The 25,452-nt window shown below is 43.1% G+C and overlaps 2 protein-coding genes across 4 annotated transcripts in view; both read right to left on the reverse strand.

Annotated features, from left to right (window-relative positions):
- agfg1b (ArfGAP with FG repeats 1b) overlaps positions 1-20,204 on the reverse strand; it is a 34,912-nt gene extending 14,708 nt beyond the window's left edge. For 2 of the 3 annotated variants that reach the window (XM_070541813.1, XM_070541814.1), the window contains exons 1-2: positions 19,848-20,158; positions 211-304 (exon numbers count right to left, since the gene is read on the reverse strand). In XM_070541813.1, the coding sequence (XP_070397914.1) occupies positions 211-304; positions 19,848-20,014 (261 nt within the window). In that variant the 5' untranslated portion in view covers positions 20,015-20,158. Of the gene's footprint in view, positions 1-210; positions 305-19,847 lie in introns of all 3 variants that reach the window. The other variant, XM_070541815.1, reaches the window with a different exon arrangement.
- On the reverse strand, positions 11,165-19,809 carry LOC139073191 (mucin-19-like). The gene is made up of 6 exons (XM_070556142.1): positions 19,777-19,809; positions 19,568-19,626; positions 19,151-19,202; positions 19,013-19,066; positions 16,388-18,485; positions 11,165-15,907 (listed from the first exon to the last, which is right to left on the reverse strand). Exons 1-6 carry the CDS (start codon positions 19,807-19,809, stop codon positions 11,307-11,309), a joined length of 6,897 nt encoding a protein of 2,298 aa, XP_070412243.1. The 3' UTR covers positions 11,165-11,306.
- Positions 20,205-25,452: the final 5,248 nt, after the last annotated feature.

Raw genomic sequence — 25,452 nt, forward strand, 5'->3', positions numbered from 1 at the left:
GCATAAGAAGGCGCTATACAAATACAGGCCGTTTACCATTTATATACTTTAGTTTCCTTTCCCCAACTGGCAATACCACAGAAACCGAAATTTCAGTAACCAAATCTGACCACAAGATGTCACCACTACTCAATTCTTACAAAGTTCACTTCTAAAACCAATAGATTCCACCTTCTGGACTGTACCGACGAGGTTACTGAAGCTCCTTACCTCGTTTCCGTGTTTCTGTAGGAGGTCAATTTCCTGCTGCGTGAATGTGGTCATCGAGATGGACTTCACTCTGTGTGGGGGGTTCAGTCCTCGTCTGGGGAGAGAGGGCAACGTTGGCTACAGAAAAGTTTATGCAAAACATTAACACACAATCTTAAAAAAAGATAACGGATAACGCATGGATTCTTCCTGATGTAAGAGGTGAGTCTCCGCTTTGTTTTGGTTGTTTTGGCGTCAACATCATCCTAGCGTGCAACGTTCTGTCACTCTTAAAAAAACAGCGAAAATGGTGAGAAACGCTGACAGCGAAGGGCTTTAGCGATCAGGAAACAGCTGGCAGCGAATGAGTTAAGAAAAAAAAAACACAGACAAGGTAAGCAGCAAGAGCAATGTGACTGTGTTCCAAAACAGATTCAAACCCGAACTGCACCAGGATCTGTTATTAAGGTTGATTTGACTGGTATATCAATACGCTACCAGTGACACGATACATTAACGATACGGGGAAAAAATCTTCAGCCAATACTATACATCACTGCAGAGGATTTAATATTTTCGATTCGATTTGAAACAACTCAACACGCCAACCTTTTGGAGACTGTGAGCTACTTTTACACAATTTAAGTACATAAGAGCTACAGCCATACAATTTATCCACACTAATATTTTCTAGGGATGCACCGAAAATTCGACCACAAAACAATTTACGGCAGTAAGTTAACCCAAAAGTGCATTTTCAACCGAAACACCTAAATCCCCAAAACAACATGGCCAAAAACGGCCGATTGGTGAGCCTCGTTTTCGTTTTATCTCACTTCACTCTTATGTGGAAACTTGGTTTTTGCTTCATAAAAATAATAGTAATACGGTGCTCTGCATAAATTAGTACAGCCCACTAAATTTGTCAGAAAACCTTTAGTTTCCTTTCAGAATCAACATTTTCTATGAGATACCATACTACAAAATACTCCCACAAATGTGGGCCATTGATTGCAAACAAGATTTGTTAATTTTGCACACACAACAAAAAGTGTAAAGCCACAAGGAGATTCCAGACAGAACTCTTAACTCATTCACAGCCAATGACGACTAAAGTTGTCATTTACATTTTTCAAATGTGTGGGCGTCGGAACGAGCCCCCGAACCGTGAGAACAAACATCCCAGCTCTAAAGCCGATCTTCATCCGCGTACGTCACGTGCCCAGGAAGCAGAACATCCATGTGTTAGCAGATCGTTTTGGGCCGCTGCTGTAAAAAAAAAGTGAGGTGCGAACCAGAAAAGCTTCTGCCGATCAGAACGGATAACGCTCGAGACGCGCGGATTCTTCCGGCTGTAAGAGGTAAGTCTTTGTTTTGTTAGCTTTGGCGTTGACATCATCCTAGAACGCAACGTTCTGTGACTCTTAAAAAACAGTAAAAACACTGAAAAACGCTGGCAGCGAATGGGTTTAACTTCAAAAGAATCATATTTGGTGTCATACAATGATTGCCTCATCTTATCAGTTAATTACAATTATATTCTGTTTTATACAATGAATGTTTTACCTAAGGTGATTTAATAATGTCTTGATTACTTGACATTAATGAATGAATCAAAATTAACTATGTCTAATTAATATACGGTTGTTGCAGCATTAAAGCAGCAGAAAAATAAGATTTAGCAATAAATATGCTACATATTTACATATGAATTGTTTTAGAGCCGTTTTGTTGGCAGAATCTGATATTAATTTTAGCTCTAACACTTAGAAAAATAATGGTCTCAATGTCTTCTTCATACGTTCTCCTGCAATGCCCTGGTCCTGTAGAACGAGCCCTGGCATTTTTACTGGGATTGCCTGTTTTTCTGTAAAATCACAGAAAAAGAGAGATGCTCGGGTCGAGCAGGCTGCTTCATGCACGTTCACGCTCAGGCATCGCCCGTAGCATTTGCTATCTGTAGCTTTAGTCTCTGTCGCTGTTCCTAACGCCTAGTGACAAAGCTAGCAACATTTCTGAGGACCCTTAGCTACTTTCTGTAGAACTTTCTTCTAGATATTTCCTGCAAATTAGCAACAAAATAGCCATTTTCACTCCGAACCGTTCTTTGAACGTTGTTTCAGCTGTCATCAAGGATATAAATGTTACAGATCGGTCCAATGTCACTGGTGCTTTAGCTCACCTAGTAAGATGTCTGACTTTCATGCAGAAGACCTGGGTTCGACTCCAAGTATGAACATAATTTGTTATTTGGAGTTTTTTTTTTACATCAGTGATAATTTTTTTACAGTAAGACACCCACATTTTTACTTGAGACTCGCCGAACGGCATTGAATTCACAGATAAAAAAGATGTGGGTTCAACTTTCATTTTGGAACAATTTTTCAAGGAAGGGAAGGGAATGATCTGAGCATGCAGGAGGACTGACCCATCATAAACCTTTGTCGGCTGTGCTGAAGAGAAAGGTACAAAACCAAATTATTTAATTAATTAGCTGCGTGTTCTCCTGTCCTCTGGGCCACACACACACACACACACACACACACACACACACACACACACACACACACACACACACACACACACACACACACACACACACACACACACACACACACACACACACACACACACACTGCACGTTCGGCCGGCCGACGAGAAAGTGCAGCTGCAGAGACAGAGGCACATTATTTTTATTAATTTGCTGTGTTCTTCTGTCCTCTGGGCCACACACACACTGTCTCAGCTGTTATTTTCGTTAAGGAGTGTGCACGTACAGCATGCGCACCTCATGCACGAGCTTACTTTTGAAGCTGCAATTACGCGTTAGGCCTGAGTGGCGATCGCGAGCATAAAAACTTCAAACTTCCTTAGAGTCCCTTTAAGTTTGTCTTGACGATAGGGCTGTGGTGAAGCCCCAATGACGTCGACGGCTCGATTCTAAAAATTCGTCGACGTCAGATCCGGTAGTCGACGCACCACGCCCACTTGTTGCATCCCCAGGAGTTTGTAAATAGAGGAGGAATCTGCCTGTTTTTCCTCTGGTTCGTCCGCCTACACTAACATCTCCACCAAATACCGAAGACCCAGAACAACGTCTGTCCGCTACTAGATTCCTTTCTTGTTTTGCCCGCCCTCGTCTCCCGGCAACGGACAACAACTTCCTGGGTCAGATACGCTGCTCCGTCTCTACCGCAGATGTAGGACATCACCGGGAGCGTTTCTCCCTTCATAAAGAAGCTTCTTTCAGACATTAGGAGAGCTGTTTTGGTGGTAGCAGTCTCTCCTCCATGCTGGTCTGTTTGCTGCTGGGTGTTTTTGGTTTATTTAAACTTGGTAACTTGAATTTAACGTCGGTAAAGCTACTGTTAGCATCTTCGCTAACAGCTTCTTGCGTTGGGATAAGCTGTTACGTTTTGGTTTAGAGTTCATCTTGTTTGTGGTGCAGATCTCCCTTTTATTACATTTAGAGTGTTGTGGGTTTTCGATTTAGTTTAAAATATCACCTCGAGTTTGGTTTAACCGCCCAGTTTAGAGTTTGGACCTTTGGAGATTCTTATTTTGGTCCAGAACCCAGTAATCTTTGCCCAGTGGGACATCCCTACTAATTCCCCACAGGCAGAATTAGTTTTATTATTCCCAACCTGTGGATGGAAAGATTTGTGTTTTTTTGTAGTTGTAAATAAACCTGATCATCATTTTAACTTTTAAATCCCGTTATTGTCCCTTCCTTTTTGCACACGAGCCAAACTCCCCAGGAAGGGTCGTAACACCACTCGCCTCACGCACATGAGTGACCAAAACAAAGCAGCATGGAGACACACCGTCTCCAACCACCTCTCAGGCAGCAGCCTGCACTCCCAAGTTCTACACGTCACCAGAACATAACCAACCAACACATTAAAAGCAGTGTTATACAAAATGGAAGGCCTGTAGTGTTTATTCCCTTACAGTTTATCAATTTTTTTGAGGAATTTATTAGAGATTTTTTGTTTTTTATTAACTGTGCAATAGAAAAATAATCATTAGATTAATTGTCTAAATAGTCATTAGAATAGTCGACTATTCGATAAAATAATCGTCAGAATGAACGTTTAAAAAAATAGTCGTTTACCCCCAGCCCTACTTGACGACAGAGGATAAATGACAGAGTTTTAGACTAATCAGGAGAACCATACTCTCAGGGACAATGATCAGACATTCAGTTAGGGCTGCAACAAACGATTATTTGGATAATCGATTAATCGGATGGGGTCTCGACACAATTAATCGATTAATCGGATTACATGGGGAAATTTTTAAAAACTGCTAGGGAAACGTTATTTCTCTCCTTCCTTCACTTTATTTAACACAACATTATTAGAAAACAGTTCCAATAGCAGAAAAACAACATGCCATCACCTAAATTGTCTTATAAGGTGTATAGACAGAGACCCTAAGCTACACCTATCTGTGACCTAAAATGCTTGGTCCAAGTTAAACAGCTTAAAGGCAATTCTCATGTGTTTTGTTTGATCTCATCTGTTAACATTTATTTTAAATGTAATTAAACATAGGCTGTGAATTAATCAAAATTGATCACTATTTCCAAAAATGACTGAAAAAATACCAAATAAAGCAAAAGTAAATGAATGCCATCCTCCTTGCGATGATGCCCTGGGCAACTGCCATAAAGTCACATCAAGAAATGCTGCTGATCATTCCAATGATCCCAAATAGACTCACATTAGGCCACATGAAAGCAACTGAACCCAAAAATATATTAACCAGTATATAACTGCACTCTCACACAACACGCCTGCAGCAACAGTTAGGACTCCTCCCTCCCTTTTAAAAGCGTTTTTGCTTCTGAGGACATTGTGGTTGTAAAACCACATGCTAGTAGTCTGGCCCCGGTGTGATCAACCAGTTTCTGTGGGAATGTGACGGCGGAACCAGGGCCAGATTAACACTTTGTTGTACCCTGGGAAACAATATTCAAGGGCTCCATCATCACGACCCAAGGATCACCATAATGTGGTCACATACAGAATATTTTACTGTAATATGCAGTAAATATACTCAATACTTGAATGCCTGACAACACGTAACCTGCCCAGAGTAACCTTTGACCCACCTCGTGTGGACTGACCAATGAGGAGAGGGTCTTAACTTGAGGCCCTCTCTTCATTGGTCAGTCTGCATGAGACTGACTCTCAACTGACGTTCAGTCGTAGGCAGCGAAGCGTCTCTGTGCAGCGCAAAAGCCCGGGTGGACAGTTTGTTTAATGTAGGGTGATCATATTTCCATTTCCAAACAAGAGGACAGGGGATCTGTGCCTATGACGTCACACTATGGCAACGCCACACAAACCATGTTGGGACCCATTTTTTGTAAGAACTAAATTAATATCAGATTCTGCCAATTAAAGGGCTCTAAAACAATTCATATGTAAATATTTTGCATATTTAATGCAAAATCTAATTTTTCTGCTTTAGTTCTGCAACAAGGTTTTATTAATAATAAATTATTATACCTTTTGTTTTACTACAGCATCGGTAAGCTTCCTGTGCACAGATTATTAAGGATGCTTGTTTCAGCTGTGAGATTAGACGATAGGATCAATGAAAAAACAAGTTGTCCCACACTCCATGGAAACTTTCAGAGAATCCACAAATGGTGGCTTTCAGATGGTTTTGTTACTTTTAAAAAGTTTAGAAAAGCAGCAGATGAGACAGCATGTCTGATAATTTAGTTTTTCATCTGATAATATTAGAACATGTCAGTCATGTCTGAGGGGCTTTTATAAACACCGTATAACTAACACTACTGGAGAGGGTATGAATTACACAGAGGCTTCTGGGGAGCCCAGTTATGGGTGGGGGGGGGGGGGGGGGCATTTTGCCTTGGCCCCCAAAATGTCTTGAAACGGCCCTGGGTGTGACTGAGTGTTGAAGGTGCTCTGAATTGTATCAGATGTATAAATATAACATGTGTATAACTTATTGTTTTTTACTGGTAAAAACGTGTAGTGGAGATAAATCTACCTACATTTGACTTTTCAACACTTTGTTTTGTTTTCTTGTTTTTATTGAACTATTTTCCTGTCCTGTCTGTCTCTCATCTTCCTGCATCTCCTCTAAACTCTCCAGAAAATCTGTTGCCTGGATTCTTACCTTTTCACCTCATCAGTTACTTTTGAGCAGATCAAAGGGATCTCCTGACCACACAGCGGAGAGCGCGTTTTCGATGCTGCGTGAGGTAGAGGTGTGAATCTTCACTTGTCTCCCGATTCGATTCGATTACGATTATTGGGTCAACGATTCAATTCGATTCGATATCCCGATGCATCACGATGCATCACGATTATTTCATATTGATTTGTTTTCATCGATAGAAGATGTCAGATAATTGCTTTTTATTTTTTTTTTATCAAAAACGTAATTGACACAACCTGCCATCCCTCAAAATCTCTCCGTCCACCACAGGTTAGGACAAAACATTTTAAACATTTAAGAAGATTTAGCTAAGTAAAACATCTGTTTCCTCGTTCAACACCACGCCTCAGGCTGAGAAAAACATGCTTTGCAAAAACTCACAAAATCTAAAAAAGTACTGAAAACCTACAGGACACATAATGTAATAATAAAATACATAATGGGTTCATATGAGTGTTTAATGTCTCTGAGCAGCTCTAGAGTCAAATATTTATGCCACAGTTCAAGGGTGTCAGAAATAACACCAAATGAAATGTTTGACTTAGTTTATTTTATTTGAACCCAGTGGTTCATTTCTGAAATGTTGGAGAATGAATCAAGTTCTGTTTGATGCAGAAAATAATAAAACATAAAACAAATTCTACACTTCCAATAATATTTAAGATGTGTGTTTTATTCTTTCTGATAATAACACCAGCAGAAGGCTGTGGGCTGGATTAGGATTAAATTACCCAGCTGATGGATCTCCTTCACTAACCAGCTAACTACAAACCTTTCCTGTGTGACCCTCACCATGTGACCCTCATGTCCATGCTGTCTCTGGAGGAGCAGATAGGAGACAGACCTCCTGTAACCTAAAATGAACCAAAGCTTCCTCCCAGTTTCTCTTTAAGCTGAATTTAACATCAGTTTATCTTCATGACACAAAAGAATAAAGTGGAACAAGAACTTCTACCTTCTATCTCTCATTTTAACTTCTCCGTGTCCCTAAATAAAAGAGACAGACGATCACGCTGCAGCCGCCATCATTGACCCCGCCCCCTCCCCAAGACCGGATCTCCCTACATTACAACAAGCAGTCTGACTGAGCGCTTCCAGGAGAAATAATAATTAAATTATGAAAATAATAATGCGTGTTTGGAGCATCGTCCTCCGATCCTCCCTCTCTCTCTCTCTCTCTCTCTCTCTCTCTCTCTCTCTCTCTCTCTCTCTCTCTCTCTCTCTCTCTCTCTCTCTCTCTCTCTCTCTCTCTCTCTCTCTCTCTCTCTCTCTCTCTCTCTCTCTCTCTCTCTCTCTCTCTCTCTCTCTCTCTCTCTCTCTCTCTCTCTCTCTCTCTCTCTCTCTCTCTCTCTCTCTCTCTCTCTCTCTCTCTCTCTCTCTCTCTCTCTCTCTCTCTCTCTCTCTCTCTCTCTCTCTCTCTCTCTCTCTCTCTCTCTCTCTCTCTCTCTCTCTCTCTCTCTCTCTCTCTCTCTCTCTCTCTCTCTCTCTCTCTCTCTCTCTCTCTCTCTCATCGAGCCGCACGACAACCCGCTCAATTAACATAATTCACGGCCCAAATCCAACAGAACCGGTCGGGCTGATTCGGTTCCGGTTTGGTCTCAGGTTACAACTCCAGCGCTAAGCCCTGCAGTACCACATTAAGGCGGAGGTAAATGTGGAGGACGCTCACTCTGACAGATTTGGATGCAGCGCTGGTACTGCCGTTAAAAAAACAAAACTACATTCCACTATAATCGATTATGGCGTACTCTTCTACGATGCAGAATCGTTTATGTCCGCATCCCGATGCATCGATTATTTGATTATTTTCCTCAGCTCTAGCGTGAGGTGACATCACCACAGCACAGGTGATGAGCTCCGCAGTAGCGCGCTTCAGGCACAAATAAGACAAAATAGAAAACATGTGCGGACATGAACGATCGTGTGCTAATTATAGTTTTTTGGTTGAACCACTTTGAGAATGGACCGTGCGCTGGAAGCAGCTGCCTGGATCGCTGCACAACAATGCAGAACCGGTTCGCAGCAGCGCAAGTCTGCCGGCTCTCCCTCGCGCTGATCTGCCGGTCCCGGCTCTCCCTCGCGCTGATCTGCGGCTCTCCCTCGCGCTGATCTGTGGGCTCTCCCTCGCGCTGATCTGCGGCTCTCCCTCGCGCTGATCTGTGGGCTCTCCCTCGCGCTGATCTGTGGGCTCTCCCTCGCGCTGATCTGTGGGCTCTCCCTCGCGCTGATCTGCGGCTCTCCCTCGCTCTGATCGGCTCTCCCTCGCGCTGATCGGCTCTCCATCGCGCTGATCTGACTTGCTCTGGTCTGCGCGCAATGGCGGGCGGGAAGGGGGGGCGCTTTTGGAAGAGTTGTGCGACACAACGAATCGATGACGCAATTCGTTGACAACGCTTTTAGTAATCGATTTTCATCGAATTTATCGATTCGTTGTTGCAGCCCTACATTCAGTCTTTTCAGAGTTTAACAGAAGGAAGTTATCTTCTAACCAGCTAGTGATAGCTGATAGACACTCTAGTGATTCAGACAGTTTGTAGAACTCAGAATCCTAAAAGGAGCAGTACAGTTGAATATCATCTGCATATGGGTGAAAAGAGACATTATGAAAAGACTCAATTATCTGGCCAAGAGGGTGTATGTGTAGTAAAAAAAACAGTGGACCCAAAACAGAGCCTTGAGGTACCCCACAGATAGCGAAGGGTACCGAATTCGATACTTTTTAAGGTACCGACCGAATTACACAGTACCGACTGAGCACCGATTCACGTCATTTGAAACAGTGCCTCGTTTCGGTACCCGTCCTTCATAACGAGAACTTGCCTAGACAGCTGCACATGCGCAAGAGCGTTATGTCGTCGGTCGCTGCGAGCCAGTTGTAAACAGAGCAGCATGGTAGAAAGAACGCACGCTAACGCTTGGGTCCACTTCACTAAATGTGATGGGTAACTGGGTGATGATGAAACCAGCGACAACGATCTAAGTGAGACATCCTCATCTTAATCTGCTCCGGTAGGTAAATAAAATGTTTAAGATAACGTTAGCTTGATATGTTAGCTTCCGTTTCACTAATGGTGCGTTTGCTTTCTCCTCGGAACTCCGAATTTCCGACTAGAAGATCATGAACGTGCTCTAAAGTTTGGCTTCACTTTACTAAATGCCACTGGTGATTGGGTGAAGATGAAACCAGCGACAACGATCTAAGTGTGAGGCATCATCGTTTTAATCTGCTCCAGCAGCTAAATAAACTGTTTAAGATAACGTTAGCTTGATATGTTAGCTTCCATTGCCACCATTGTTATCAGCTAATGGTGCGTTCGCTTTCTCCTCGGAAATTCTAACTTCCCAGTAGGAAAAATCAAATGAAAAGGGACGGCAAAAGGAATGAAGATACACAGTAAATTTAGTTCACAGTAAAGATGTTTGCTTCAGTTTAATTATCAGCTTATAAAACTACAAGGACGATGTTAAAATACAAACTGTTGTATGTTATTTATTGTGATATTTATCAAATATGGTTATATATTAAGAAAATATATATTTGATTATAAAAGAAAATTAAAATTTTAAACACTTAAAAGTATCTAAAATTGGTGCCGTTAAGTACTGATATCGATTCCTTGGTACCGGAATTAGTACCGAATCGATTCAAATGTCAAAGGTACCCAATCCTTACCCACCGAACAGGTCGGTAGAATCTGACATGATTTGGTTTATACAGACACTGTAATTTCTGTTAGAAAGGTGCGATCTAAACCAGTCTAGAACATTTCCAGAGATCCCCACTGAGGCACCAAGTCTGTTAATTAAGGTGCTGTGATCAACAGTGTCATAAGCTCCTATAGAGAAACCTTACATAAACAAGCGCAAGTACACACACACAGGTGCTCACATGGTGCTCACATAAGTATGGACTTGGGCATTTTCAACACATGTCTTAAGGCTGTGGTTGGCACTTAATGCACTGTGATTGATTATCGTGTGATTATTAAGTAAAACAATGTTGATTTTACATTTCCTCATCAGGTTGACGCAGTGATAGCTTGCTCCTCTTGTATTGTTGTGTGTCCCTTTTTTAAATTTGTTTGTTTTAATTTTCTTTTTCTGCAGGTCGAGAAGCAGACTCTTGATCATTGATCATCTTTAACTTTGATTGTTTCGCCTTCTTTAACAGCGGACTGCCTAATTTTTGCCGGTTTTGCAACACAGGTGACCAGCTAGGGCGCAACCTGCTAAACAGGATGCAAAACTGCAGAATAAAAATACCGATAATTAAATGTATGCACGTATTGTAGCGTCCGGCTGTATGTTCAAATGATGGACGAGAGGGTCGTTAACAGCTGTCACTTTATTGAAGGAGTCAGGCTGTTACCGTCGGCTGTAAGCACCCCGTTACAGAAGAACAACGAAACCAGACGAACGAGCTGCACCAAACCAACTCTCTCACGCCGCTTTCTGAACCAACACACACACACCCTCTCTCAACCTCCGATCACATACACACAATGCCCACTAACAGCCAGCTAATACACAGAACAGAGGAAAGCAAATACAACATATCTTTAAACATGAAACCTACTGCAGGGTGGCTACACCAACACCACCCTGAAGCTCTCCTGATGAAGCATCAACACCAACACCACCCTGAAGCTCTCCAGAAGAAACGTCTACACCAACACCACCCTGAAGCTCTTCTGATGAAGCGTCTACACCAACACCACCCTGAAGCTCTTCTGATGAAGCGTCTACACCCTGAAGCTCTTCTGATGAAACACCTATACCCTGAAGCTCTCCTGATTGTGGCAAGGTGGATAAACGAGGGCCCGGGTGGGATTCGATCCCCAGACTCCCGGGTGAGAGTCATACGCTCTAACCAGTCAGCCAAAGGGACATCCCCTTGGCCAAGTAGCCAGGGCGCATGATCAATCGGGACATTGTGACAGGACGCTCACACTGTCACATGATGAAGCATCAACACCAACACCACCCTGAAGCTCTTCTGATGAGGCATCGACACCCTGAAGCTCTTCTGATGAGGCATCTACACCCTGAAGATCTTCTGATGAAGCATCCACACCAACACCACCCTGAAGCTCTTCTGATGAGGCATCTACACCAACACCACCCTGAAGCTCTTCTGATGAGGCATCGACACCCTGAAGCTCTTCTGATGAGGCATCTACATCAACACCACCCTGAAGCTCTTCTGATGAGGCATCGACACCCTGAAGCTCTTCTGATGAAGCATCCACACCAACACCACCCTGAAGCTCTTCTGATGAGGCATCGACACCCTGAAGCTCTTCTGATGAGGCATCTACATCAACACCACCCTGAAGCTCTTCTGATGAGGCATCGACACCCTGAAGCTCTTCTGATGAGGCATCAACACCAACACCACCCTGAAGCTCTTCTGATGAGGCATCGACACCCTGAAGCTCTTCTGATGAGGCATCGACACCAACACCACCCTGAAGCTCTCCTGATGAGGCATCTACATCAACACCACCCTGAAGCTCTTCTGATGAAGCATCTACACCCTGAAGCTCTTCTGATGAGGCATCTACACCAACACCACCCTGAAGCTCTTCTGATGAAGCATCCACACCCTGAAGCTCTTCTGATGAGGCATCTACACCCTGAAGCTCTTCTGATGAGGCATCCACACCCTGAAGCTCTTCTGATGAAGCATCCACACCAACACCACCCTGAAGCTCTTCTGATGAAGCATCCACACCAACAACACCCTGAAGCTCTTCTGATGAAGCATCTACACCCTGAAGCTCTTCTGATGAGGCATCTACACCAACACCACCCTGAAGCTCTCCTGATGAGGCATCTACATCAACACCACCCTGAAGCTCTTCTGATGAGGCATCTACATCAACACCACCCTGAAGCTCTTCTGATGAGGCATCGACACCCTGAAGCTCTTCTGATGAGGCATCAACACCAACACCACCCTGAAGCTCTTCTGATGAGGCATCGACACCCTGAAGCTCTTCTGATGAGGCATCGACACCAACACCACCCTGAAGCTCTCCTGATGAGGCATCTACACCAACACCACCCTGAAGCTCTTCTGATGAAGCATCCACACCCTGAAGCTCTTCTGATGAGGCATCTACACCCTGAAGCTCTTCTGATGAGGCATCCACACCCTGAAGCTCTTCTGATGAAGCATCCACACCAACACCACCCTGAAGCTCTTCTGATGAAGCATCTACACCCTGAAGCTCTTCTGATGAAGCATCCACACCAACAACACCCTGAAGCTCTTCTGATGAAGCATCTACACCCTGAAGCTCTTCTGATGAGGCATCTACACCAACACCACCCTGAAGCTCTCCTGATGAGGCATCTACACCAACACCATCCTGAAGCTCTCCTGATGAGGCATCTACATCAACACCACCCTGAAGCTCTTCTGATGAGGCATCTACACCAACACCATCCTGAAGCTCTCCTGATGTAGCATCAACACCCTGAAGCTCTCCTGATGAAGCACCTACACCCTGAAGCTCTTCTGATGTAGCATCTACACCAACACCACCCTGAAGCTCTCCTGATGAAGCATCTACACCAACACCACCCTGAAGCTCTCCTGATGAAGCACCTACACCAACACCACCCTGAAGCTCTCCTAATGTAGCATCAACACCAACACCACCCTGAAGCTTTTCTGATGAAGCATCTGCACCCTGAAGCTCTTCTGATGAAGCGTCTACACCAACACCATCCTGAAGCTCTCCTGATGTAGCATCAACACCAACACCACCCTGAAGCTTTTCTGATGAAGCACCTACACCAACAACACCCTGAAGCTCTCCTGATGAGGCATCTACACCAACACCACCCTGAAGCTCTTCTGATGAAGCATCCACATCCTGAAGCTCTTCTGATGAGGCATCTACACCAACACCACCCTGAAGCTCTTCTGATGAAGCATCCACACCAACACCACCCTGAAGCTCTTCTGATGAAGCATCTACACCCTGAAGCTCTTCTGATGAAGCATCCACACCAACAACACCCTGAAGCTCTTCTGATGAAGCATCTACACCCTGAAGCTCTTCTGATGAGGCATCTACACCAACACCACCCTGAAGCTCTCCTGATGAGGCATCTACATCAACACCACCCTGAAGCTCTTCTGATGAGGCATCTACACCAACACCACCCTGAAGCTCTTCTGATGAAGCATCCACACCAACACCACCCTGAAGCTCTTCTGATGAAGCATCTACACCCTGAAGCTCTTCTGATGAAGCATCCACACCAACAACACCCTGAAGCTCTTCTGATGAAGCATCTACACCCTGAAGCTCTTCTGATGAGGCATCTACACCAACACCACCCTGAAGCTCTCCTGATGAGGCATCTACATCAACACCACCCTGAAGCTCTTCTGATGAGGCATCTACATCAACACCACCCTGAAGCTCTTCTGATGAGGCATCGACACCCTGAAGCTCTTCTGATGAGGCATCAACACCAACACCACCCTGAAGCTCTTCTGATGAGGCATCGACACCCTGAAGCTCTTCTGATGAGGCATCGACACCAACACCACCCTGAAGCTCTCCTGATGAGGCATCTACACCAACACCACCCTGAAGCTCTTCTGATGAAGCATCCACACCCTGAAGCTCTTCTGATGAGGCATCTACACCCTGAAGCTCTTCTGATGAGGCATCCACACCCTGAAGCTCTTCTGATGAAGCATCCACACCAACACCACCCTGAAGCTCTTCTGATGAAGCATCTACACCCTGAAGCTCTTCTGATGAAGCATCCACACCAACAACACCCTGAAGCTCTTCTGATGAAGCATCTACACCCTGAAGCTCTTCTGATGAGGCATCTACACCAACACCACCCTGAAGCTCTCCTGATGAGGCATCTACACCAACACCATCCTGAAGCTCTCCTGATGAGGCATCTACATCAACACCACCCTGAAGCTCTTCTGATGAGGCATCTACACCAACACCATCCTGAAGCTCTCCTGATGTAGCATCAACACCCTGAAGCTCTCCTGATGAAGCACCTACACCCTGAAGCTCTTCTGATGTAGCATCTACACCAACACCACCCTGAAGCTCTCCTGATGAAGCATCTACACCAACACCACCCTGAAGCTCTCCTGATGAAGCACCTACACCAACACCACCCTGAAGCTCTCCTAATGTAGCATCAACACCAACACCACCCTGAAGCTTTTCTGATGAAGCATCTGCACCCTGAAGCTCTTCTGATGAAGCGTCTACACCAACACCATCCTGAAGCTCTCCTGATGTAGCATCAACACCAACACCACCCTGAAGCTTTTCTGATGAAGCACCTACACCAACAACACCCTGAAGCTCTCCTGATGAGGCATCTACACCAACACCACCCTGAAGCTCTTCTGATGAAGCATCCACATCCTGAAGCTCTTCTGATGAGGCATCTACACCAACACCACCCTGAAGCTCTTCTGATGAAGCATCCACACCAACACCACCCTGAAGCTCTTCTGATGAAGCATCTACACCCTGAAGCTCTTCTGATGAAGCATCCACACCAACAACACCCTGAAGCTCTTCTGATGAAGCATCTACACCCTGAAGCTCTTCTGATGAGGCATCTACACCAACACCACCCTGAAGCTCTCCTGATGAGGCATCTACATCAACACCACCCTGAAGCTCTTCTGATGAGGCATCTACACCAACACCACCCTGAAGCTCTTCTGATGAAGCATCCACACCAACACCACCCTGAAGCTCTTCTGATGAAGCATCTACACCCTGAAGCTCTTCTGATGAAGCATCCACACCAACAACACCCTGAAGCTCTTCTGATGAAGCATCTACACCCTGAAGCTCTTCTGATGAGGCATCTACACCAACACCACCCTGAAGCTCTCCTGATGAGGCATCTACATCAACACCACCCTGAAGCTCTTCTGATGAGGCATCTACATCAACACCACCCTGAAGCTCTTCTGATGAGGCATCGACACCCTGAAGCTCTTCTGATGAGGCATCAACACCAACACCACCCTGAAGCTCTTCTGATGAGGCATCGACACCCTGAAGCTCTTCTGATGAGGCATCGACACCAACACCACCCTGAAGCTCTCCTGATGAGGCATCTACACCAACACCACCCTGAAGCTCTTCTGATGAAGCATCCACACCCTGAAGCTCTTCTGATGAGGCATCTACACCCTGAAGCTCTTCTGATGAGGCATCCACACCCTGAAGCTCTTCTGATGAAGCATCCACACCAACACCACCCTGAAGCTCTTCTGATGAAGCATCTACACCCTGAAGCTCTTCTGATGAAGCATCCACACCAACAACACCCTGAAGCTCTTCTGATGAAGCATCTACACCCTGAAGCTCTTCTGATGAGGCATCTACACCAACACCACCCTGAAGCTCTCCTGATGAGGCATCTACACCAACACCATCCTGAAGCTCTCCTGATGAGGCATCTACATCAACACCACCCTGAAGCTCTTCTGATGAGGCATCTACACCAACACCATCCTGAAGCTCTCCTGATGTAGCATCAACACCCTGAAGCTCTCCTGATGAAGCACCTACACCCTGAAGCTCTTCTGATGTAGCATCTACACCAACACCACCCTGAAGCTCTCCTGATGAAGCATCTACACCAACACCACCCTGAAGCTCTCCTGATGAAGCACCTACACCAACACCACCCTGAAGCTCTCCTAATGTAGCATCAACACCAACACCACCCTGAAGCTTTTCTGATGAAGCATCTGCACCCTGAAGCTCTTCTGATGAAGCGTCTACACCAACACCATCCTGAAGCTCTCCTGATGTAGCATCAACACCAACACCACCCTGAAGCTTTTCTGATGAAGCACCTACACCAACAACACCCTGAAGCTCTCCTGATGAGGCATCTACACCAACACCATCCTGAAGCTCTCCTGATGTAGCATCAACACCAACACCACCCTGAAGCTTTTCTGATGAAGCACCTACACCAACAACACCCTGAAGCTCTTCTGATGAAGCATCCACACCCTGAAGCTCTTCTGATGAGGCATCTACACCCTGAAGCTCTTCTGATGAGGCATCCACACCAACACCACCCTGAAGCTCTTCTGATGAGGCATCCACACCCTGAAGCTCTTCTGATGAAGCATCCACACCCTGAAGCTCTTCTGATGAAGCATCCGCACCAACACCACCCTGAAGCTCTCCTGATGTAGCATCAACACCCTGAAGCTCTTCTGATGAAGCATCTACACCAACACCACCCTGAAGCTCTCCTGATGAAGCATCTACACCCTGAAGCTCTTCTGATGAAGCATCCACACCAACACCACCCTGAAGCTTTTCTGATGAAGCATCCACACCAACACCACCCTGAAGCTTTTCTGATGAAGCATCAACACCCTGAAGCTCTTCTGATGAGGCATCTACACCAACACCACCCTGAAGCTCTCCTGATGAGGCATCTACATCAACACCACCCTGAAGCTCTTCTGATGAGGCATCTACATCAACACCACCCTGAAGCTCTTCTGATGAGGCATCGACACCCTGAAGCTCTTCTGATGAGGCATCAACACCAACACCACCCTGAAGCTCTTCTGATGAGGCATCGACACCCTGAAGCTCTTCTGATGAGGCATCGACACCAACACCACCCTGAAGCTCTCCTGATGAGGCATCTACACCAACACCACCCTGAAGCTCTTCTGATGAAGCATCCACACCCTGAAGCTCTTCTGATGAGGCATCTACACCCTGAAGCTCTTCTGATGAGGCATCCACACCCTGAAGCTCTTCTGATGAAGCATCCACACCAACACCACCCTGAAGCTCTTCTGATGAAGCATCTACACCCTGAAGCTCTTCTGATGAAGCATCCACACCAACAACACCCTGAAGCTCTTCTGATGAAGCATCTACACCCTGAAGCTCTTCTGATGAGGCATCTACACCCTGAAGCTCTTCTGATGAAGCATCCACACCCTGAAGCTCTTCTGATGAAGCATCTACACCCTGAAGCTCTTCTGATGAAGCATCCACACCAACAACACCCTGAAGCTCTTCTGATGAAGCATCTACACCCTGAAGCTCTTCTGATGAAGCATCCACACCCTGAAGCTCTTCTGATGAAGCATCTACACCCTGAAGCTCTTCTGATGAGGCATCTACACCAACACCACCCTGAAGCTCTCCTGATGTAGCATCAACACCAACACCACCCTGAAGCTTTTCTGATGAAGCATCTACACCCTGAAGCTCTCCTGATGTAGCATCAACACCAACACCACCCTGAAGCTTTTCTGATGAAGCACCTACACCAACAACACCCTGAAGCTCTTCTGATGAAGCATCTACACCCTGAAGCTCTTCTGATGAAGCATCAACACCCTGAAGCTCTTCTGATGAAGCATCTACACCCTGAAGCTCTTCTGATGAAGCATCCACACCAACAACACCCTGAAGCTCTTCTGATGAAGCATCCACACCCTGAAGCTCTTCTGATGAAGCATCCACACCAACACCACCCTGAAGCTCTTCTGATGAAGCATCAACACCCTGAAGCTCTTCTGATGAAGCATCTACACCAACACCACCCTGAAGCTCTTCTGATGAAGCATCCACACCAACACCACCCTGAAGCACTTCTGATGAAGCATCAACACCCTGAAGCTCTTCTGATGAAGCATCAACACCCTGAAGCTCTTCTGATGAAGCATCTACACCCTGAAGCTCTTCTGATGAAGCATCCACACCAACAACACCCTGAAGCTCTTCTGATGAAGCATCCACACCCTGAAGCTCTTCTGATGAAGCATCCACACCAACACCACCCTGAAGCTCTTCTGATGAAGCATCAACACCCTGAAGCTCTTCTGATGAAGCATCTACACCAACACCACCCTGAAGCTCTTCTGATGAAGCATCCACACCAACACCACCCTGAAGCACTTCTGATGAAGCATCAACACCCTGAAGCTCTTCTGATGAAGCATCTACACCCTGAAGGTCTTCTGATGTAGCATCTACACCCTGAAGGTCTTCTGATGTAGCATCCACACCAACACCACCCTGAAGCAGCTAAGTTTAGCCAGATGTTTGTGGTCTCCGACACACTGACGTTATTATTGCTGTTACATTAAGCTTCAGGTGTGTTTAATACTTGATGTCCTATTACTGTGTGACCTCACGGAAGGATTAAAGAGCAAGTCACCCCCTACCAGAGTCTAACTCCACTCCCACTTCATGTTTGAAAAATGCAACACATGCTGTTGCCTGGCAGACCGAGAAGGCGGAGCTGCTAACAAATACACACACACACACAGGCTCACAACAGCATTGTGACATCATAATGCACCAGTTTACATCATAGCATACCTCTTAGCCAATAGCGGTGGCAGATTTAAATTAAAATACAATGCAGAGTTTTTACCTGACAACAGCACAACACTGACAGTTTTAGGCAGAATATTTAAATTTTAACTAAGATGCACTGAAGTGCCAAATTATTGACTACATGTGTCTGCAGCATGATTAGACACTCGTTTATTTAGTTTATCAGCAAAAAAAAGTTTATTTGGGGGTGACTTGCTCTTTAATATCTTTACACGTATATTTGACTTGCTTCCAGCCGAAGGGACAGACAGCATATACTCAGCAGCCTGAGGACTCAAACACCCGTCAACACATCCTGAATTTCATGACGAGTCTCTCAAGGCTGCTGTAGACCTGCTCACTGACCTCACCTGTCTGGTAACATGAAGGTGGAGCACTGAGGGCCCATCAGCTAACGTCAGACTTTAACAAAAGGAGAAGAGAAACTAAAGGAAGTTACTCCTGATGTGCTGGTGTTCCTGAGGATTGCTACTACCGTGTTAGTGACAGCTGCTGCTGCACAGGAGCTGATGAAAACATACCCGAGATCCAGCATGTGTCCATGTTAAACAGACTTGCTCCTGTAAACATCAGCCCTAAGGCGAGACCGCAGTCATGTGACCACACTACAGATGCCTCAGAACAGAGCTGCTTGTTCTTATTGTCCAAATATTTAAAATTAACTGTTGTGATCATTTAGTAGGCTGTTATCCTTAAATTGTGTTTGTGCTGTGTGTGTGTGTGTGCGCGCGGGGGGGGGGGGGGGGGGGGGCAAGGAGTAAACTCGCCTGGGGCACCAAAGTGGGTAGAGCCGGCCCTGGGCTACTGAGACACCCAACACCGAGCCCTAACGAAAAACACAAAGAACCTTTTGGTTCCACGTGGAGTAAATAAAAACAGAACGCCGTGTGTTCACCGCAAGCCCAACCCAGCTGTTCTGGGTGGAACCCAACAGCGTCTACGTTACCTGTCCTGGCAGCTAGCAAGCTAACGGTACCGGAACATCTCCGTGACCTCGGCGGTGGCCCATTCTCATCTGTTAAATCACTTAAACCGTAAAACACTCACAGGATGCCGGAGCAGGTGGTACACACGAAGGAGCCCACTGTCATGTTGACATAAGTCGGGCCGCGCTGGTCACAGTCGAAGCATTTCCTATTCGCGGGCAGGCTAGTCATGTCCCGGAGCATCTTTAAATGAGTCTCCTCCTGCGTTCGCTTCGCGGTCGTAGCCATGGCGTGAACCGGGATTTGGTGTCGGCGGGAAGATACGGTCGGGAAAGCCGGTGACGTGTCGGTCTCCTCGGGGGTGCCGCGTCTAACAGCAGGGAGACGCTTTATTCCTGAGGTCCAACGGAGAGACGGAGCGACCGACAAACTTCTTCTTCTACGGATGTAATGCCGACCGAACGCGCTCGCCGCCCTGGCGGTGGCGCCACCTCTCGGAAACCAGAACGTCTGATTCAGCTTTGAGGAAGGAGCTCACTAGCTAGCTGTACACGTGTGAGTGGCGCTGGTGGTTTATTTACGCAGAACAAAAATATAAACGCAACACTTTTGGATGACTGAACCTTCACCAGCATAACTCTTTTCTTTTTGCTCCCATTTTTCACGAGCTGAACTCAAACATCTGAAAAATTGTCTACATACACAAAAGACCCTTGACTCAAATTTTGTTCTGAAATATTTATTTATTTATTTATTTATTTATTTATTTATTAGAAAAGATAACATACAAACAAAATGCACCCTACATTACATATTCAGAGAATAATCATTCCTTACATATTAACAACTTTCATGTATAGGGGAAAAAAATCTAAAGATGGGGTCACACAATTAACAGATTAAGTCACTAACAAAATCTTCTACAAAGGAAATAAAAAATCAGCCTTTTTCTTTTTAACTAAAGTCAAAGATTTAACCAATAATTTTGTCGTTTTTCCAATAAGCTAGTGTTGGTTTGGTCTCAAAGAAACAACATTTATTTATAAATTGCTTGCACAAAATTAATAACACATTAAAACCATAATTAACTTTCTTTTCTTTCAAAAACACTCCAAACATTATCATATTTAAGGTAAATGGGGTAATTTGAATCCCACTGGAACAAAGCCAGGCATGAAAATCTAACCAAAATATTTGTATAAAATTGCACAAAAAATAGATGGTCCAAGTCCTCTGTTGCACAAAATACACAATTACCAGTTTCTATATTGAATCTATCCCCAAGGAGTCCATTTGTTGGGTAAATTTTATTCAAAATTTTAAATTGGACATCTTTCCCTTTAGGAGCGATAGGGAAGGTGACATAATCACTTCTTATTTTTTCAATTTCTTCCCTTAGGAAATCTTTTAATATGTAATTACGTCTAAGTAAATTTGGAGAATAAAGACTCCTTAATGAAGATCTTAGAAACTTATTATTGCATTTATCATCACAAAATCGAATATCATCTAGTTGTCTTAACCTGGGGGAAATGTCAGAATATATTATATCATTTACATCTATGTTTTTAATTGACAGTGGAATGGATTTTATAACCCCATTAAATTTATTTTTAGAACATTGGATATTAAACTTTAGGCAAACATCTTGATGTTCTAGAACACGTCCTTCTTTATCGACAAAATGGGAAATTGCCCAAACACCTTTTGATAACCAATCTTGGATAAAAATAGATTTTTTGTTCATTAGCATATATCTATTGTTCCAAATTGGGCTATTATGTGGAGTGAAGTTATGTTTAAATAACATTTTCCAATAAAGAAGGACCTGTTTATGAAATGCAGAGAGTTTAATAGGTAGCCTAGTATTTACAAAGTCACATTTTAGAAGAAAATCGACACCCCCCAGTGTGTTAAAGACCTTACTTTGTATAAAAAACCAAATGGTGTGGATTTTTTAGGAAGGATTTTAACCATTTAAGTTTCAAAACACCATTCATTACATCAAAGTCAATTGCGTTTCCACCACCTTCGATGTATGGTTTAACCAAATCATCTTTAGATATATAATCGCATTTATACCTCTCCAAATAAAATTAAAGTTTAAGCTATTAATTGTTTTGATAACTTTATTTGATATTGATAAAGAGTAAGCTGGATACATAAATCTAGATAAAGTATCCATTTTGGTTAATAACATTCTTCCAAAAATTATGATGTCTCTTTGTAACCACTTATTTAAGACTGTCTTACATTTGTCAACATTATCTGAAATATTTACTTTTTCTAAGACTTTGTGATCTTTTGAAATTGTGATGCCCAAATATTTTACCTCCTTCTCCACCTGTATGTCGTACAAAAACTGTGCCTGACATTCCTTTAACGCCAATAGTTCACATTCATTTAAATTTAATTTCAAGCCTGAAGCTTTTGAGAATGTAGTTATTATTTGTTTTACTAGGGGAATCTGATGTTCATTTTTTAAGAAAAGAGTAATGTCATCTGCAAGTCGACTAATTATTAAAGAATTATCCATAATCTCAATTCCGGCCACATTGCAGTTTTTAATTAAAATTGCGAGCATCTCCACAACCATTATGAATAACAGCGGAGAGCTTCCACACCCTTGCCTAATTCCTCGTTTAATGCTAAATCTTTTACCAGTGCCATGGCCTAACTACACAGAGCTATTTATATCATTATATAGTATTTCTATTATCTTCCTACATTTATCCCCAAATTCAAATCGAGTTAGTGTTTCTAAAATAAAAGGATGTTCTACTAAATCGAAAGCTTTATGAAAGTCCAAGAAATGAATAAAACTGCCATCACTAATTAGATCATTGTAGTCCAGTAAGTCTAAAACCAGTCTGATATTATTATGAATGTTCCTGTCTTTCAAAAACCCTGATTGTGTCTCACTAATTATACTTGAAACCCCTTGTTTAAGCCTTGTTGCAATTGAGCTAGAGAAAATTTTATAATCTGTATTTAATAAAGTTATAGGCCTTAAGTTATCCAATTGTCGTTTATCTTTGGTTGGTTTAGGAATTAATGTAATTAATCCTTGTTTCATGCTTGACATCAATTCTCCCTTTTCAATACTGGCCAGTATAGCTTTGAATAAGATTTCCCTTAAGTCTTCCCAAAAAAATTGGAAGAAATTAACTGTAAGCCCATCTGGACCAGGGGATTTATTAAGCGCCATTTTCTCAACAGATGTGTCTAATTCTTCAATTTTAAGGTCAGATTCACAAATTTCCTTAAATGATTCATCAGTTTTAGGGATCAGATTATCTATTTGATCAAAAAGGCATCACAATCTGCTTGGGAGAACTGTGAGGAGTGTAAATTAGAGTAGAATGTATAAAGTTTCATTTTCCGAGATTTTTGGGTCGTCTAAGTCAATGCCATCAATTAACAGGGAAGATAAAGGATTTCTTTTCTGTCTACTCTTTTCTAAATTAAAAAAATATGAGGAATTTCTTTCCCCCTCCTCAATCCATTTGGCGCGTGAACGCACAAAAGCTCCTTCTGCTTTATTTAAGTAGAGCTGATCTAATTTAGTTTGCAACTCCATAAGTTTACTCTTTTCTTGGCTATCTGGATCATCCTTACTACAGTAATAAGTAATTTCTTGGAATAATTTACATTCATATTCTCTTTGCTGTCGACTTATATTTTTACTGAATTGAATACTAAATTCTCTAATTTTGAATTTAATTAATTCCCATTTACTGATATATCCTACAATTAAATGGTCAGCCATAATATCTTTTATAATTTTTTGACTATGTTGCAGTAATCTTCATTTTGTAAAAGTTTGGCATTGAACTTCCAAAAAGTTCTTTTATTTGATTGTCTAATTTCCGAATTGAAGCATAGTTCAATAAAGCAATGATCAGAAAGAGGTGCATTTGACATCACAGCATTTACAGTGTGGTTAAGAATGTTGCCACTTCCTAGCCAATAGTCTATTCTAGATTTGCAAGCTCCATTTGGTTTCAACCAGGAAAAACTTTTAATTGCCGGACTTCTTACTCTCAAAATATCTGTCAAATTGTTGTTTATCAAAAATTCTATAATTGGGTTATTTCTTTGTGGTCTACCTGTCCTTGAGGGCCATCTATCAGTCCATTCATCAGGAGTCATATTCCAATCACCACCCGTTAAAATATATTCTGTAGGGTATCGATCTTTAAGTTCAGAAATGTTTAAAGTTATATCTTCTAAAACATTTTTATTCTGACTTTCATTATTATATCCATAACCATCAGAACTATAGTAAAAATGGCAAACAATTATAGAGGACAATAAATGAACTCATGGGTAAAACAAATCAACGTCGTTCATTGAAGTGGATGGGACATTCATAACTAAACCTTCTGAAATTGCAAGTTATTTTAATGATTATTATTATAACAAGGCGAGCGTAATTCAGGATGATTTGCCTCGAGGATGTGAACATTTAGCAACATCTATAATTAACAATAAAATAATGTATGAGAAAGACTGCCATTTTCTGTTTAAACATGTAGAGGAGGATGAAACGGAAAAATTGTTGCTAAATATTAACAGTAACAAACTTTGTGGAATTGATAACAAGGATGGAAGACTTTTAAAGATTGTAGCTAAATTTTTAGTCAAGCCTCTATGTCGCATTTTTAATTAAAGTTTTGATGAATGTGGTAAATATGTGGAAAATCTCAAAAGTTCTACCTTTGTCTAAAAATACCAAATAACCGTTGACAGGGAAAAATAGTAGACCAATTAGTATCTTACCAGTTCTAGGTAATTGATGGAAGGAGTAGTATTTAAACAAACTCAACATTATTTTCTTGTGAATAGTATTTGTTCTGATGTTCAGCATGCTTATAGAGAAGGCTATTCTACCAGCACAGCTCTGACTGCACTCACTGATGAATGGTTGAGACAAATTGATAGGACGCGATTGGTAGGAGCAGTTTTTCTGGATTTTAGTGCAGCTTTTGATCTTGTGGATCATGACCTTTTATTAATGAAATGATCAGCATATGGTTTTAAAAACTCTGCTATTAAGTTTATGTGGACTTACTTGTCCAATAGGAAACACTGTGTTGTATATAATGGTTGCCTATCGAACACTGTCGATCATTTGTGTGGGATTCCCCAAGGGAGTTTTTTGGGTCCTCTGTTATACAGTATTTTTGTCAATGACATGTCTTTGGCATGCGGTGAAGCGCATATGACTGTATATGCCGATGATACGACCATATGTGTTTCGGCTTCTAGTTTAGATCAGGTCAATGTTATGCTGCAGAAGGAACTAAGGTCCATTTCTGAGAGGGTGGTGGGGAACAGGCTAAAACTGAATGTGCTGAAAACCAAGTGTATGCTATTGGGCTCCAGGAACTCCATACAAGAACACCAGAAGCTGCACATTTCTTTGGAAGGACAACAAATTGAACAAGTAAAAGAGACCAAACCGTTGGGCATTAATATTAAATCAAACAATGTCATGGACTAAACATATTGACAAATTTGTGAATGAATAGGAACATTTCTGTAATTGGGCGCAATGTTCATTATATGCTGACAGAAACCAGAAAACTTGTTTCACAGTCATTGGTTTTGTGTCATCTGGATTACTGTCCAGTTGTCTGGTCCAGTGCAGCGAAAAAGGACTTGGATAGACTACAGAGAGCTCAGAATAGAGCTGCAAGGCTAGTTCTCGGTTGTCCTTATAG

This window comes from Nothobranchius furzeri, chromosome 11 (genome assembly GCF_043380555.1).
Source record: "Nothobranchius furzeri strain GRZ-AD chromosome 11, NfurGRZ-RIMD1, whole genome shotgun sequence".
In the NCBI taxonomy this organism is placed as follows: domain Eukaryota; kingdom Metazoa; phylum Chordata; class Actinopteri; order Cyprinodontiformes; family Nothobranchiidae; genus Nothobranchius; species Nothobranchius furzeri.